The sequence below is a fragment of the Oncorhynchus clarkii genome, chromosome 13 (assembly GCF_045791955.1).
Source record: "Oncorhynchus clarkii lewisi isolate Uvic-CL-2024 chromosome 13, UVic_Ocla_1.0, whole genome shotgun sequence".
Taxonomy (NCBI): domain Eukaryota; kingdom Metazoa; phylum Chordata; class Actinopteri; order Salmoniformes; family Salmonidae; genus Oncorhynchus; species Oncorhynchus clarkii.
This window is the reverse complement of record NC_092159.1, coordinates 47094066-47107189: the sequence shown is the minus strand read 5'-3', so window position 1 is coordinate 47107189 and position 13124 is coordinate 47094066. Positions and strand designations below refer to the sequence as shown.

General features: G+C 45.5%; 1 protein-coding gene across 4 annotated transcripts in view; it reads left to right on the top strand.

The window, feature by feature from the left end:
• The first annotated feature begins 1065 nt into the window (after positions 1 to 1065).
• LOC139364920 (acyl-coenzyme A thioesterase 1-like) overlaps positions 1066 to 13124 on the top strand; it is an 85916-nt gene continuing 73857 nt past the window's right edge. For all 4 annotated transcript variants that reach the window (XM_071102146.1, XM_071102147.1, XM_071102148.1 and 1 more), the window contains exons 1-2: positions 1066 to 1622; positions 2219 to 2424. In XM_071102146.1, coding sequence (XP_070958247.1) covers positions 1088 to 1622; positions 2219 to 2424 — 741 coding nt within the window. In that variant the 5' untranslated portion in view covers positions 1066 to 1087. The remainder of the gene's footprint in view (positions 1623 to 2218; positions 2425 to 13124) is intronic.

The window sequence follows — 13124 nt, the reverse complement described above, 5'->3', positions numbered from 1 at the left end:
ATGAATAGAGCATTTAGTTTTTCACAAAGAAATAAGTTGCATTTGCAAAGTATTTCAAGAAACTGAAAAACATATATCAAGCATTTTTAAATTCCAACAAGTATTATCAGATGAACTGTTTGTACAGATAATTTTCAGACTCAAGTTACAAATGCTGGTAAACACTCCAATACATTTAGTTTACATTTGTTCACAAAAGTTTTGCACTGGACCTTTACTAGTGCTGTATTATCTGACGATATAGATGTCTTCAGTGCTGGCAACAACAAAAAAAAATAATGTAGCAGGTTAGGATAATTCGGTTACGGTTAGGAAAAGGGTTAGGGTTAACTAAAATGCAATTTCTACAAAAGCTTGTCTCCTTCTAGCCATGACTGCAAACATACCAAGATCTGATCATGGCTAGAAGAGATACAGCTTTTGGCAAGTTAACGTCAAAAGTCATTTAAAAATAATAATTTTAGCTAACCCCAACTCGTTTCCTAACCTTAAAGTAATTATCCTAACCTGCTGCGTAAATTCTCCTAAACCGCTACGAAAAGTTAAATCTGACGTTAATTTGACAAAAGTTGGGAGTCCATCTAGCCATGACCCCAATATCGGTTGAAGGACGAGCTTCGCGTAGGAGTGATCCGAAACTGACGTAAGACTATGATCGTGTTCGAGAGGATCAAAACCGCAATGTACCATTGCGATTGACTGACCTACAAATTGTAGTGAGTTCTTATGTACTGTATGATGCAAGGTGATTTGTAGATCCGGCAGTCACCTGCTGTCATTTTGATGCTCTCGAACACGGCCAATGATACTTCGCCATATTTGGTGGTTCGTGGAAAGGTCATGGCTAGAAGGGATATAGCGAAGACAGTATACTGTGGCTACAGCTTTTGTCAAATTAACGTCAAAAGTGCATATTAGCTAACCCTTAACTATATTCCTAACCTGCTATGTTAATTCTCATAACCTACGAAAAGTGAACTATGACAAAAGCTGTATCCATCTAGTCAAAACCGAGTGCACATTTCAACCGGATGCTTCAGATTTATACATCCGGTGAATCATCTGGCTACTTGTTCTATCTGTGGCCATGTTGCACCAACGGGTTTACGGTGAAGTTATCTCAAAAATATGGTTTATACGGTTTCAAACAACGCTGAGGTCGAGTTCGCAACAGGTTTGCGTCCGGCTTCTCCCCAGCCCTCGCTGTTTCTTCGACGAGCCGGTGCGCGTGAAGGTAGATGGACTTTCTCCCCACCAGAAAGTAGAGTTGTGGTCCAAACTCAAGGACGATAAAGGGGTCATCTTCAGAGCTTCCGCTCTGGTCGCTGCAGATGCTAGCGGACAGGTGGACCTGTTTCGCTCTCCTTCTCTGGGCGGCAGCTACACGGGAGTTGAATCCATGGGCTTGTTTTGGGCCATGGTGGCCGAGACTCCACACAGCAAACTGTTAAAAAAAAATGTTTTGGGTTCAATGATGGTTGACATTGAAGTGCTGCATGGGGACACGGGTGAGCTCTTGGCCACAGAGACCAACGAGAGGCGGTTCATGACGGAAGGGGTAAGGAGAATACCGTTGGGCATGAAAGAAGGGAGAATACGGGGAGTCCTCTTTCTACCACCCGGTTAGTAGGCAATTCAAAATGCCCTGAAGTGGGAAATTATATTTTTGTGTCTATGGGACCAGGATTAAGTTCTAAGGAAATAGAAATCCATAGATTTGTATGTACTGTATCCATGCCTGTTTAACGAAAGGGTCTATATTATGAAGTGTCTGAATATTTTGTTGTGGACTCTCCTAAGAAAAGCACAAATTACAGTTTAGAAGGCCTTTAAGGTTATGCCTTGATCACACGGACAGCGTCATTGCATTGTGCAAAATGGTACTGTGTGTTCAATATTCACCTTCTGTTACCATTTCTGTCAAGCCCTCTACACATTCAGTTTGATGCATACGTTCAATAAATCCAACGTATGCACCACCCAGAACGCACTGCAACTGCCTCTGCAACGCAATGCTGCAAGGCAAACTTCAGGTGTACCAAAATCCAATGACGTTGTCGGTATGATCAAGGCGTTAGATAACAAAGCCTACTTTGCAATGCATAGGTTTTATATATTTAGGCCAGAAAGCATCTCCGCCTGCAGTGAGTGACAAAACAGTACTACATTTCTGTTATTCTCTTTCTCCTATTCCTCTTTTATTCCCCAAACCTCACAGGGCAGGGTCCATTCCCCGGTGTACTGGATGTGTATACTCTGGGTGGAGGTATATCAGAGGTTCGGGCCAGTCTGCTGGCTAACAAAGGCTTTGTGGTTCTGGCTCTGGCCTACTATGGCTTCCAGGACCTGCCCAGAACCGTGCCCAAATACTTTGACCTGGAGTACTTTGAAGAGGCTATCACTTTCCTGAGGCAACAGCCACAGGTTAGTGGAGGAAGAAAATCAGTGCCCGTACTCATAAAACATCTGAGTATAGGAGTGCTGATCTAGGAACAGGTTCCTCATGTCCATATAATGTCCAGCACTCTTAACCCTGACACATTGTGAATATAGACCATTTGTTCTATGAGAAGAAAATGTCACCTTGAGGTTCCTCTCACTATGCTTCAATATTTTGTTAGCTGTGGTAAATGCTACTATCTAGTGGCTTCTGTTTGCTCTACACCAGGGGTTCTCCAACTTTTTGGGGGTGGGACCCCATTTGTGTTAGCAAATTCATCAGGGACCACCCAACAGAGGTGAGACCAAGTCCTAAGCAAGTCTTATCTCTCGAGTCAAGTCCCAAGTAATGATGGGGAAGTCTCAAGTAAAGTTCCAAATGTAATAGCTCAGGTCAAGTCACAAGTCCCTAATTTTGGGTTATGAGTCCTTAAGTCAATGGTTAAGTGTTTTATGCCAATTTCATTGAAATTGCAATACATCAGTGATTTTTGACCCACATGTTTGACAAACTGCACCCCCCCCCTCCCCTTTTTGGGGGACCGATGATGCAGAGGTGGCACCACAGGGTCCAGAGTGGTGGGGCAAATGGTTTCCCCTGGGGCTTTTCCTAATCTGGTAACCTAATCAAATCAAATTTTACGAGTCATATTCGCCGACTACAACAGGTGTAGACCTTACAGTGAAATGCTTACTTACTAGCCCCTGACCAACAATGCAGTTAAAAAAATATATAGATAAGAAGAGAGATGTAATTAAAGAGCAGAAGTAAAATAACACTAGAGAGACTATTTACAGGGGGTACCGATACAGAGTCAATGTGCGGGGGCACCGGTTAGTTGAGGTAGTATGTACATGTAGGTAGAGTTATTAAAGTTACTATGCATAGATGACAACAGAGTAGTAGTGGTGTAGGAGCGGTTGGGGGGGCACTGCAAATAGTCTGGGTAGCCATTTGACTAGATGTTCAGGAGTCTTATGGCTCGGGGGTAGAAGCTGTTTAGAAGCCTCTTGGACCTAGACTTGGCGCTCTGGTACCGCTTGCCGTGCCGTAGCAGAGAGAACAGTCTATGACTAGGGTGACTGGAGTCTTTTTCAATTTTTAGCGCCTTCCTCTGACACCGCCTGGTATAGAGGTCCTGGATGGCAGGAAGCTTGGCCCCGGTGATGTACTGGGCCGTACACACTACCCAATGTCGTGCCTTGCGGTCAGTGGCCGAGCAGTTGCCATACCAGGCAGTGATGAAACCAGTCCGGATGCTCTCGATGGTGCAGCTGTAGAACCTTTTGAGGATCTGAGGACCCATGCCAAATCCTTTAGGTTTTGTCGTGCCCTTTTCGCGACTGTCTTGGTGTGCTTGGACCATGTTATTTTGTTGGTGATGTGGATACCCAAGGAACTTGAAGCTCTCAAACTGTTCCACTGCAGCCCCGTCGATGGGAATGAGTGCGTGCTTGATCCTCTTTTTCCTGTAGTCCACAATCATCTCCTTTGTCTTGATCACATTGAAAGAGAGGTTGTTGTCCTGGCACCACACGGCCAGGTCTATGACCTCCTCGCTATAGGTTTTCTCGTCGTTGTCGGTGATCACAGTTGTGTCATCAGCAAATATAATGATGGTGTTGTAGTGCCTGGCCGTGCAGTCATGAGTGAACAGGGAGTACAGGAGGGGACTGAGCACCCACCCCTGAGAGGCCCCTGTGTTGAGGATCAGCGTGGCGGATGTGTTGTTACCTACACTTACCGCCTGGGGCTGCCCGTCAGGAAGTCCAGGATCCAAGGTTTCTGGGACAATGGTGTTGATGTGAGCTACGACCAGCCTTTCAAAGCACTTCATGGCTACAGATGTGAGTGCTATGGGTCGGTAGTCATTTAGGCAGATTACCTTAGTGTTCTTGGGCACAGGGACTATGGTGGTCTGCTTAAAACATGTTGGTATTACAGACTTGGACAGGGTGAGGTTGAAAATACCAGTGAAGACACTTGCCTGTTGGTCAGTGCATGCTCGCAGTACATGTCCTGGTAATCTGTCTGGCCCTGCGGCCTTGTGAATGTTGACCTGTTTAAAGGTCTTACTCACATCGGCTGCGGAGAGTGTGATCACACAGTCTACCGGAACAGCTGGTGTGCATGTTTCAGTGTTATTTGCCTCGGAGCGAGCATAGAAGTAGTTTAGCTCGTCTGGTAGGCTTGTGACACTGGGCAGCTCTCGGCAGTGCTTCCCTTTGTAATGGTTTGCAAGCCCTGCCACATCCGACGAGCGTCAGACCCGGTGTAGTATGATTCAAGCTTAGTCCTGTATTGACACTTTGCTTGTGATGGTTCGTCGGACGGCATAGCGGGATTTCTTATAAGCTTCCGGGTTAGAGTCCCGCTCCTTGAAAGTCTCAGCTCTAGCCTTTAGCTCAGTGTGGATGCTGCCTGTTATCCATGGCTTCTGGTCGGGGTATGTACGTACGGTCACTGTGGGGACGACATCATAGATGCACTTATTGATGATGCCAATGACTGATCTGGCGTACTCCTCAATGCCATCGGCGGAATCCTGGAACATATTCCAGTCTGTGCTAGCAAAACAGTCCTGTAGCTTAGCATCTGTGTCCTCTGACCACTTTTTTATTGGATCTAGTCACTGGTGCCTCCTGCTTTAATTTTTGCTTTTAAGCAGGAATCAGGAGGATATAATTATGGTCAGATTTGCCAAATGGAGGGCGAGGGAGAGCTTTGTATGCATTTCTGTGTGTGGAGTATAGGTGGTCCAGAGTTCTTTTCCCTCTGGTTGCACATACAACATGCTGATAGAAATTTGGTAAAAACAGATTTAAGTTTCCCTGCGTTAACGCCCCCGGCTACTAGGAGCGCCGCCTCTGGGTGAGCGTTTTCTTGTTTGCTTATGGCAGAATACAGCTCATTCAATGCTATGTTAGTGCCAGCCTCTGACTGACTGTGGTGGTATGTAAACAGCTACAAAGAATACAGATGAAATCTCTCTTCGGTAGGTAGTGTGGTCTACAGCTTATCATGAGATCCTCTACCTCAGGGGAGCAATAGTTTGAGACTTCCTTAGATATCGTGCACCAGCTGTTGATTACAAAAATACATAGACCGCCGCCCCTTGTCTTATCAGACGCTGCTGTTCTGTCCTGCCGGTACATCGTATGACCAGCCAGCTGTATGTTGATTTTGTCATCGTTCAGCCACGACTCCGTGAAGCATAAAATGTTAGTTTTTTATGTCCCGTTGGTAGTTTAATCTTCCGCATAACTTGTCGATTTTATTGTCCAACGATAGCACATTTTCTTGCAGAATGGAGGGAAGTGGGAGTTTATTCCATTGCCTACGAATTCTTAGTAGGCAGCCCGACCTTCGGCCCCTTTTTCTCCGCCGCCTCTTCACGCAGATCACAGGGATCGGGGCCAGTTCCAGAGGAAGCAGTATATCCTTTGCGTCGGACTCATCAGAGTCATGAAAGGAAAACAATTATTCTGCTTGTCCGTGGTGAGTAATCGCAGTCCGGATGTCTAGAAGTTATTTTTGGTCATAAGTGACTGTAGCATTATGTAAAAAAATGTTTTTAAAAACAAACAAACAAAAAAACACAATCGGCTGGGGGCACGTAAAACGTCTGTCTTCTTCTCCGGCACCATCTTGACCAGGTATAAATCGGCAACCTATTGGGCAGTGTTTTCCAAACTCTGTCCTCCGGACCCCAAAGGGTGCACAGCTGATTCAAAAGATCAAATCTTGATGATTACTTGAATCAGCTGTGTAGTGCTAGGGCCAAAACTAAAACGTCCACCACTTGGGGTCTCGAAGACTAAGTTTGAGGAACTCTGATGTATGGTCTGACAGTGATTTTTCTTTAGTAGTTGTAAAAAGGCATTTACAGTACATTCGCAAAGTATTCAGACCCCTTGACTTTCCCCACTTGTTATATTACAGCCTTATTCTGAAACAGATTTAAAAAATGAATCCTTCATTAATCTACACACAAAAAACATACCTTTACATACTGTTGAAGTTTACATACACCTTAGCCAAATACATTTAAACTCAAATACATTTTCACAATTCCTGACATTTAATCGTAGTAAAAATTCATTTTTTAGGTCAGTTAGGATCACCACTTTATTTTAAGAATGAAATGTCAGAATAATAGTGGAGAAAGGATTTATTTCAGCTTTTATTTCTTTAATCACATTCCCAGTGGGTCAGAAGTTTACATACACTCACTTAGTATTTGGTAGCATTGCCTTTAAATTGTTTAACTTGGGTCAAACGTTTCGGGTAGCCTTCCACAAGCTTCCCACAATAAGTTGGGTGAATTTTGGCCCATTCCTCCTAACAGAGCTTGTGTAACTGAGTCAGGTTTGTAGGCCTCCTTGCTCACACATGCTTTTTCAGTTCTGCCCACAAATGTTCTATAGGATTGAGGTCAGGGCTTTGTGATGGTCACTCCAATACCTTGACTTTGTTGTCCTTAACTTTGGAAGTATGCTTTGGGTCATTGTCCACTTGGAAGACCCATTTGCGACCAAGCTTTAACTTCCTGACTGATGTCTTGAGATGTTGCTTCAATATATCCACGCAATTTTTCAACCTCATGATGCCATCTATTTTGTGAAGTGCACCAGTCCCTCCTGCACCAAAGCACCCCCACATCATGATGCTGCCACCCCCATGCTTCACGGTTGGGATGATGTTCTTCGGTTTGCCTGCCTCCCCCTTTTTCCTCCAAACATAACGATGGTCATTATGGCCAAACAGTTCTATTTTTGTTTCATCAGGCCAGAGGACATTTCTCCAAAAGGTACGATCTTTGTCCCAATGTGCAGTTGCAAACTGTAGTCTGGCTTTTTTTTATGGCGGTTTTAGATCAGTGTCTTCTTCCTTTCTGAGCGACCTTTCTGGTTACTTCGATATAGGACTTGTTTTACTGTGGATATAGATACTTTTGTACCTGTTTCCTCCAGCATCTTCACAAGGTTCTTTGCTGCTGTTCTGGGATTGATTTACACCTTTCACACCAAGGTAAGTTCATCTCTAGGAGACAGAACGCGTCTCCTTCCTGAGCGGTATGAAGGCTGCATGGTCCCATGGTGTTTATACTTGCGTACTATTGTTTGTACAGATGAACGTGGTACCTTCAGGAGTTTGGAAATTACTCCCAGGGATGAGCCAGACTTGTGGTGTACAATTTACTTTCTGCAGTCTAGGCTGATTATTTTTTTCTTTTTTGATTTTCCCATGATGTCAAGCAAAGAGCCACATAGTTTGAAGGTAGGCCTTGAAATACATCCACAGGTACACCTCCACCTCTAGAATTTTCCAAGCTGTTTAAAGGCACAGTCAACTTAGTGTATGTAAACTTCTGACCCACTGGAATTGTGATACAGTGAATTATAAGTGAAATAATCTGTCTTAACAATTGTTGAAAAATTTACTGTCAAGCACTAAGTAGATTTCTCAACCGACTTGCCAAAACTATAGTTTGTTAACAAGTGGAGAAGGTGGAAAGTTTAAAGTTCCTCAGCGTACACATCACAGACAAACTGAAACGGTCCACCCACACAGACAGCGTGGTGAAGAAGGCGCAGCAGCACCTCTTCAACCTCAGGAGGCTGAAGAAATTCGGCTTGTCACCAAAACCACTCAAACTTTTACAGATGCACAATCAAGAGCATCCAGTTGGGCTGTATCACCGCCTGGTACGGCAACTGCTCCGTCCACAACCGTAAGGCTCTCCAGAGGGTAGGGAGGTCTGCACAATGCATCAACGGGGGAAAACTACCTGCCCTCCAGGACACCTACACCACCCGATGAGCCACTGCCTGTTCACCCCGCTATCATCCAGAAGGCGAGGTCAGTACAGGGGCATCAAAGCTGGAACTGAAAAACAGCTTCTGTCTCAATGGCATCAGACTGTTAAACAGCCATCACTAACATTGAGTGGCTACTGCCAACATACTGACTCATCTCTAGCCACTTTAAACAATGTTACTTTATATAATGTGTACATACCCTACATTACTCATCTCATATGTATATACTGTACTATATACCATCTACTGCATCTTGCCTATGCCGTTCGGCCATCGCACATCCATATATATATATATGTACATATTCTCATTAATTCCTTTACACTTGTGTGTATAAATAAGGTAGTTGTGAAATTGTTAGATATTACTGCATGATCGGAACTAGATGCACAAGCATTTCGATACACTCGCATCATCTGCTAACCATGTGTATGTGACCAATAAAATTTGATTTGACAAGAAATTTGTGAAGTGGATGAAACACTCAGTTTGGAGTCATTAAAACTCGTTTATGTAAACTTCCGACTTCACTGTAAGTATTCAGACCCTTTGCTATGATACTCGAAATTGAGTTCAGGTATATCCTCCTTCCATTGATCATCCTTGACGTTTCTACAACTTGATTGGATTCCACCTGTGGTAAATTCAATTGATTGGACATGATTTGGAAAGGTACACACCTATCTTTATTAGGTCCCACAGTTGACAGTGCATGTCAGAGCAAAAACCAAGCCATGAGGTCGAAAGTAATTGTCTGTAGAGCTCCGAGACAGGATTGTGTCAGGCATAGATCTGGGGAAGGATAACAAAAAATGTCTGCAGCATTGACGTTTCTCAAGAACACAGTGGCATCCATCATTCTTAATTGGAAGAAGTTTGGAAACACCAAGACTCTTCCTAGAGCTGGCGGCTTGCCAAACTGAGCAATCGGGGGAGAAGGGCCTTGGTTAGCTCCAGTGTTCCTTTATGGAGATGGGAGAACCTTCCAGAACGACAAGCATTTCCGCAGCACTCCACCGATCAGGTCTTTATGGTAGTAGCCAGACAAACCACTCCTCAGTAAAAGGCACCTGACAGCCTGCTTGGAGTTTGCCAAACGGCACCTAAAGACTCTGACCATGAGAAACAAGATGCTCTGGTTTGATGAAACCAAGATTGAACTCTTTGGCCTGAATGCCAAACGTCACATCTGGAGGAAACCTGACACCATCCCTACGGCGAAGCATGGTGGGGATATTTTTCGACGGCAGGGACTGGGAGACTAGTCAGGATTAAAGGAAAAATGAACGGAGCAGAGATCCTTGATGAAAACCTGCTCCAGAGCACTCCGAACCTCAGATTGGGGTGAAGGTTCACCTTCCAACAGGACAACGACCCCAAGCACACAGCCAAGACAACTCAGGACTGACTTCGGGACGAGTCTCAATGTCTTTGAGTGGCCCAGCCAGAGCCTGGACTTGAACCCAATCGAACATCTCTGGAGAGACCAGAACATTAGCTGTGCCGTGCCGCTCCCCATCCAACCTGACAGAACTTGAGAGGCTCTGCAGAGGAGAATGGGAGAAACTCACCAAATACCGGTTTTGGTCACTTTTGAATGCTGGTGGTGCTTTCACTCTAGTGGTAGCATGAGACGGAGTCTACAACCCACACAAGTGGCTCAGGTAGTGCAGCTCATCCAGGATGGGACATCAATGCGAGCTGTGGCAAGAACGTTTGCTGTGTCTGTCAGCGTAGTGTCCAGAGCATGGAGGCGCTACCAGGAGACAGGCCAGTACATCAGGAGATGTGGAGGAGGCCGTAGGAGGGCAACAACCCAGCAGCAGGACCGCTACCAGAGCCCTGCAAAATGACCTCCAGCAGGCCACAATGTGCATGTGTCTGCTCAAACGGTCAGAAACAGACTCCATGAGGGTGGTATGAGGGCCCGACGTCCACAGGTTGGGGTTGTGCTTACAGCCCAACACCGTGCAGGACGTTTGGCATTTGCCAGAGAACACCAAGATTGGCAAGCGCCACTGGCGCCCTGTGCTCTTCACAGATGAAGGCAGGTTCACACTGAGCACGTGACAGTCTGGAGACGCTGTGGAGAACGTTCTGCTGCCTGCAACATCCTCCAGCACGACCGGTTTGGCGGTGGGTCAGTCATGGTGTGGGGTGGCATTTCTTTGGGGGGCAACACAGCCCTCCATGTGCTCGCCAGAGGTAGCCTGACTGCCATTAGGTACCAAGATGAGATCCTCAGACCCCTTGTGAGACCATATGCTGGTGCGGTTGGCCCTGGGTTCCTCCTAATGAAAGACAATGCTAGACCTCGTGGCTGGAGTGTGTCAGCAGTTCCTGCAAGAGGAAGGGATTGATGCTATGGACTGGCCCGCCCTTTCCCCAGACCTGAATCCAATTGAGCACATCTGGGACATCCTGTCTCGCTCCATCCACCAACGCCACGTTGCACCACAGACTGTCCAGGAGTTGGCGCATGCTTTAGTCCAGGTCTGGGAGGAGATCCCTCAGGAGACCATCCGCCACCTCATCAGGAGCATGCCCAGGCGTTGTAGGGAGGTCATACAGGCACGTGGAGGCCACACACACTACTGAGCCTCATTTTGACTTGTTTTAAGGACATTACATCAAAGTTGGATCAGCCTGTAGTGTGGTTTTCCACTTTAATTTTGAGTGTGACTCCAAATTCAGACCTCCATGGGTTGATAAATTTGATTTCCATTGATACTTTTTGTGTGATTTTTGTTGTCAGCACATTCAACTATTAAAGAAAAAAGTATTTAATAAGAATATTTTATTCATTCAGATCTAGGATGTTATTTTAGTGTTCCCTTTATTTTTTTGAGCAGTGTACTTTTAAAGTCACAGTAACTGAGCTTCTCAGTCCTTATACATAGAAATTCCCCCGAGGAGAATCCCGGACCCTACGGGTACTGGAGTTGGTCAAACTTGCAGTTTAATACTTTTATTCAAAATACAATTGTCACATTTTATTGGCCACATACACATATTTAGCAGATGTTATTGCGGGTGTAGCGAAATGCTTGTGTTCCTAGCTCCAACAGTGCAGGAGTATCTAATTCACAAATCTAAAAGTAAAAGAATGGAAAATATAAATATTGGGATGAGCAATATCAGAGTGGCATTGACTAAAATACAGTGGAATAGAATACAGTATATACATATGAGATGAGTAAAGCAGTATGTAAACATTATTAAAGTGACTAGTTTTCCATTATTAAAGTGACCGATGATTCCATGACTATGTAAATAGGGCAGTGGGGTTGAGTAACTGGGTGGTTGCCAGCTAGTGATGGCTAATTAACAGTCTGATGGCCTTGCGATAGAAGCTCTTTTTCAGTCTCTTGGCTCAAGCTTTGATGCAACTGCAGTGACCTCACCTTCTCGATGTTAGCGGGGTGAACAGGCCGTGGCTCAGGTGGTTTGATCTTTTTGGCCGTCCTGTGACATCGGGTGCTGTAGGTGTCCTGGAGGGTAGGCAGTGTGCCCCCGGTGATGCGTTGTGCAGACTGCACCAACCTCTGGAGAGCCCTGCAGTTGCGGGCCGTGCAGTTGCTGTACCAGGTGGTGATACAGCCCGACAGGATGCTCTCAATTGTGCATCTGTAAGAGTTTGAGTGTCTTAGGGGCCCAGACAAATTTCTTCAGCCTCCAACAGTGATGCTGTTGTGCCTTCAACACACTGTCTTTATGGGTGGATCATTTCAGATTGTCAGTGATGTGTATGCTGAGGAACTTGATGATTGAGTTGGAGGCGTGCATGACCACTCTGTCATAGGTAAACAGGGAGTACAGGAGGGAGCTGAGCATGCACCCTTGTGGGGCCCCAGTGTTGAGGATCAGTGAAGTGGAGATGTTGTTTCCTACCTTCACCAGGGGAGGCCTGTCAGGATGTCCAAGACCCAATTTCACAGGGCGTGGTTCAGACCCAGGGCCCCGAGCTTAATGATGAGCTTGGAGGGTACTATGGTGTTGAAAGCTGAGCTATAGTCAATGAACAGCATTTTTACATAGGTATTCCTCTTGTCCAGATGGGAAAGTGCAGTGCGATGGCGATTGCATCTTCTGTGGATCTATTGGGGCGGTAAGCCAATTGAAGTGGGTCAAGGGTGTCATGAAGGTGATATGATCCTTAACTAGCCTCTCAAAGCACTTCATGATGACAGAAATGAGTGCTATGGGGTGATAGTAATTTAGTTCAGTTACCTTTGCTTTCTTGGGTACAGGAACAATGGTGGACATCCTGAAGTAAGAGAGATTGAATATGTAGGTAAACACTCCAGCCAGCTGGTTTGCTCATGTTCTGAGGACGCGGCTAGGGATGCCGTCTGGTCCGGCAGCCTTGCGAGGGTTAACACGCTTAACTGTCTTACTCACGTCAGCCACGGAGAACAAGAGCCCACAGTCCTCGGGAGCGGTCCGCGTCAGTGGCACTGTGTTATCCTCAAAGCGGGCGAAGAAGGTGTTCAGCTTGTCCGGACACCATCTGTGTTTTGTCTGTAGACACTGCTACATACATCTTGTCTGAGCTGTTGAATTGCGACTCCACTTTCTCTGTACTGACGTTTTTCCTGTTTGATTGTCTTGTGGAGGGAATAGCTACACTGTTTGTATTCAATCATATTCCCAGTCACCTTTCCATGGTTAATTGTGGTTTGCGCTTTCAGTTTTGCGCGAATGCTGCCATCTATCCATAGTTTGAGTAGGGTCGGTTTTAAGTCACCATGGGAACATCATCCCCTATACACTTCCTGATGAACTCCGTCACCGTGTCTTTGTATACGTTAATGTTATTCTCAGAGGCTACACGGAACACAGCCCAGTCCGCATGATCAAAA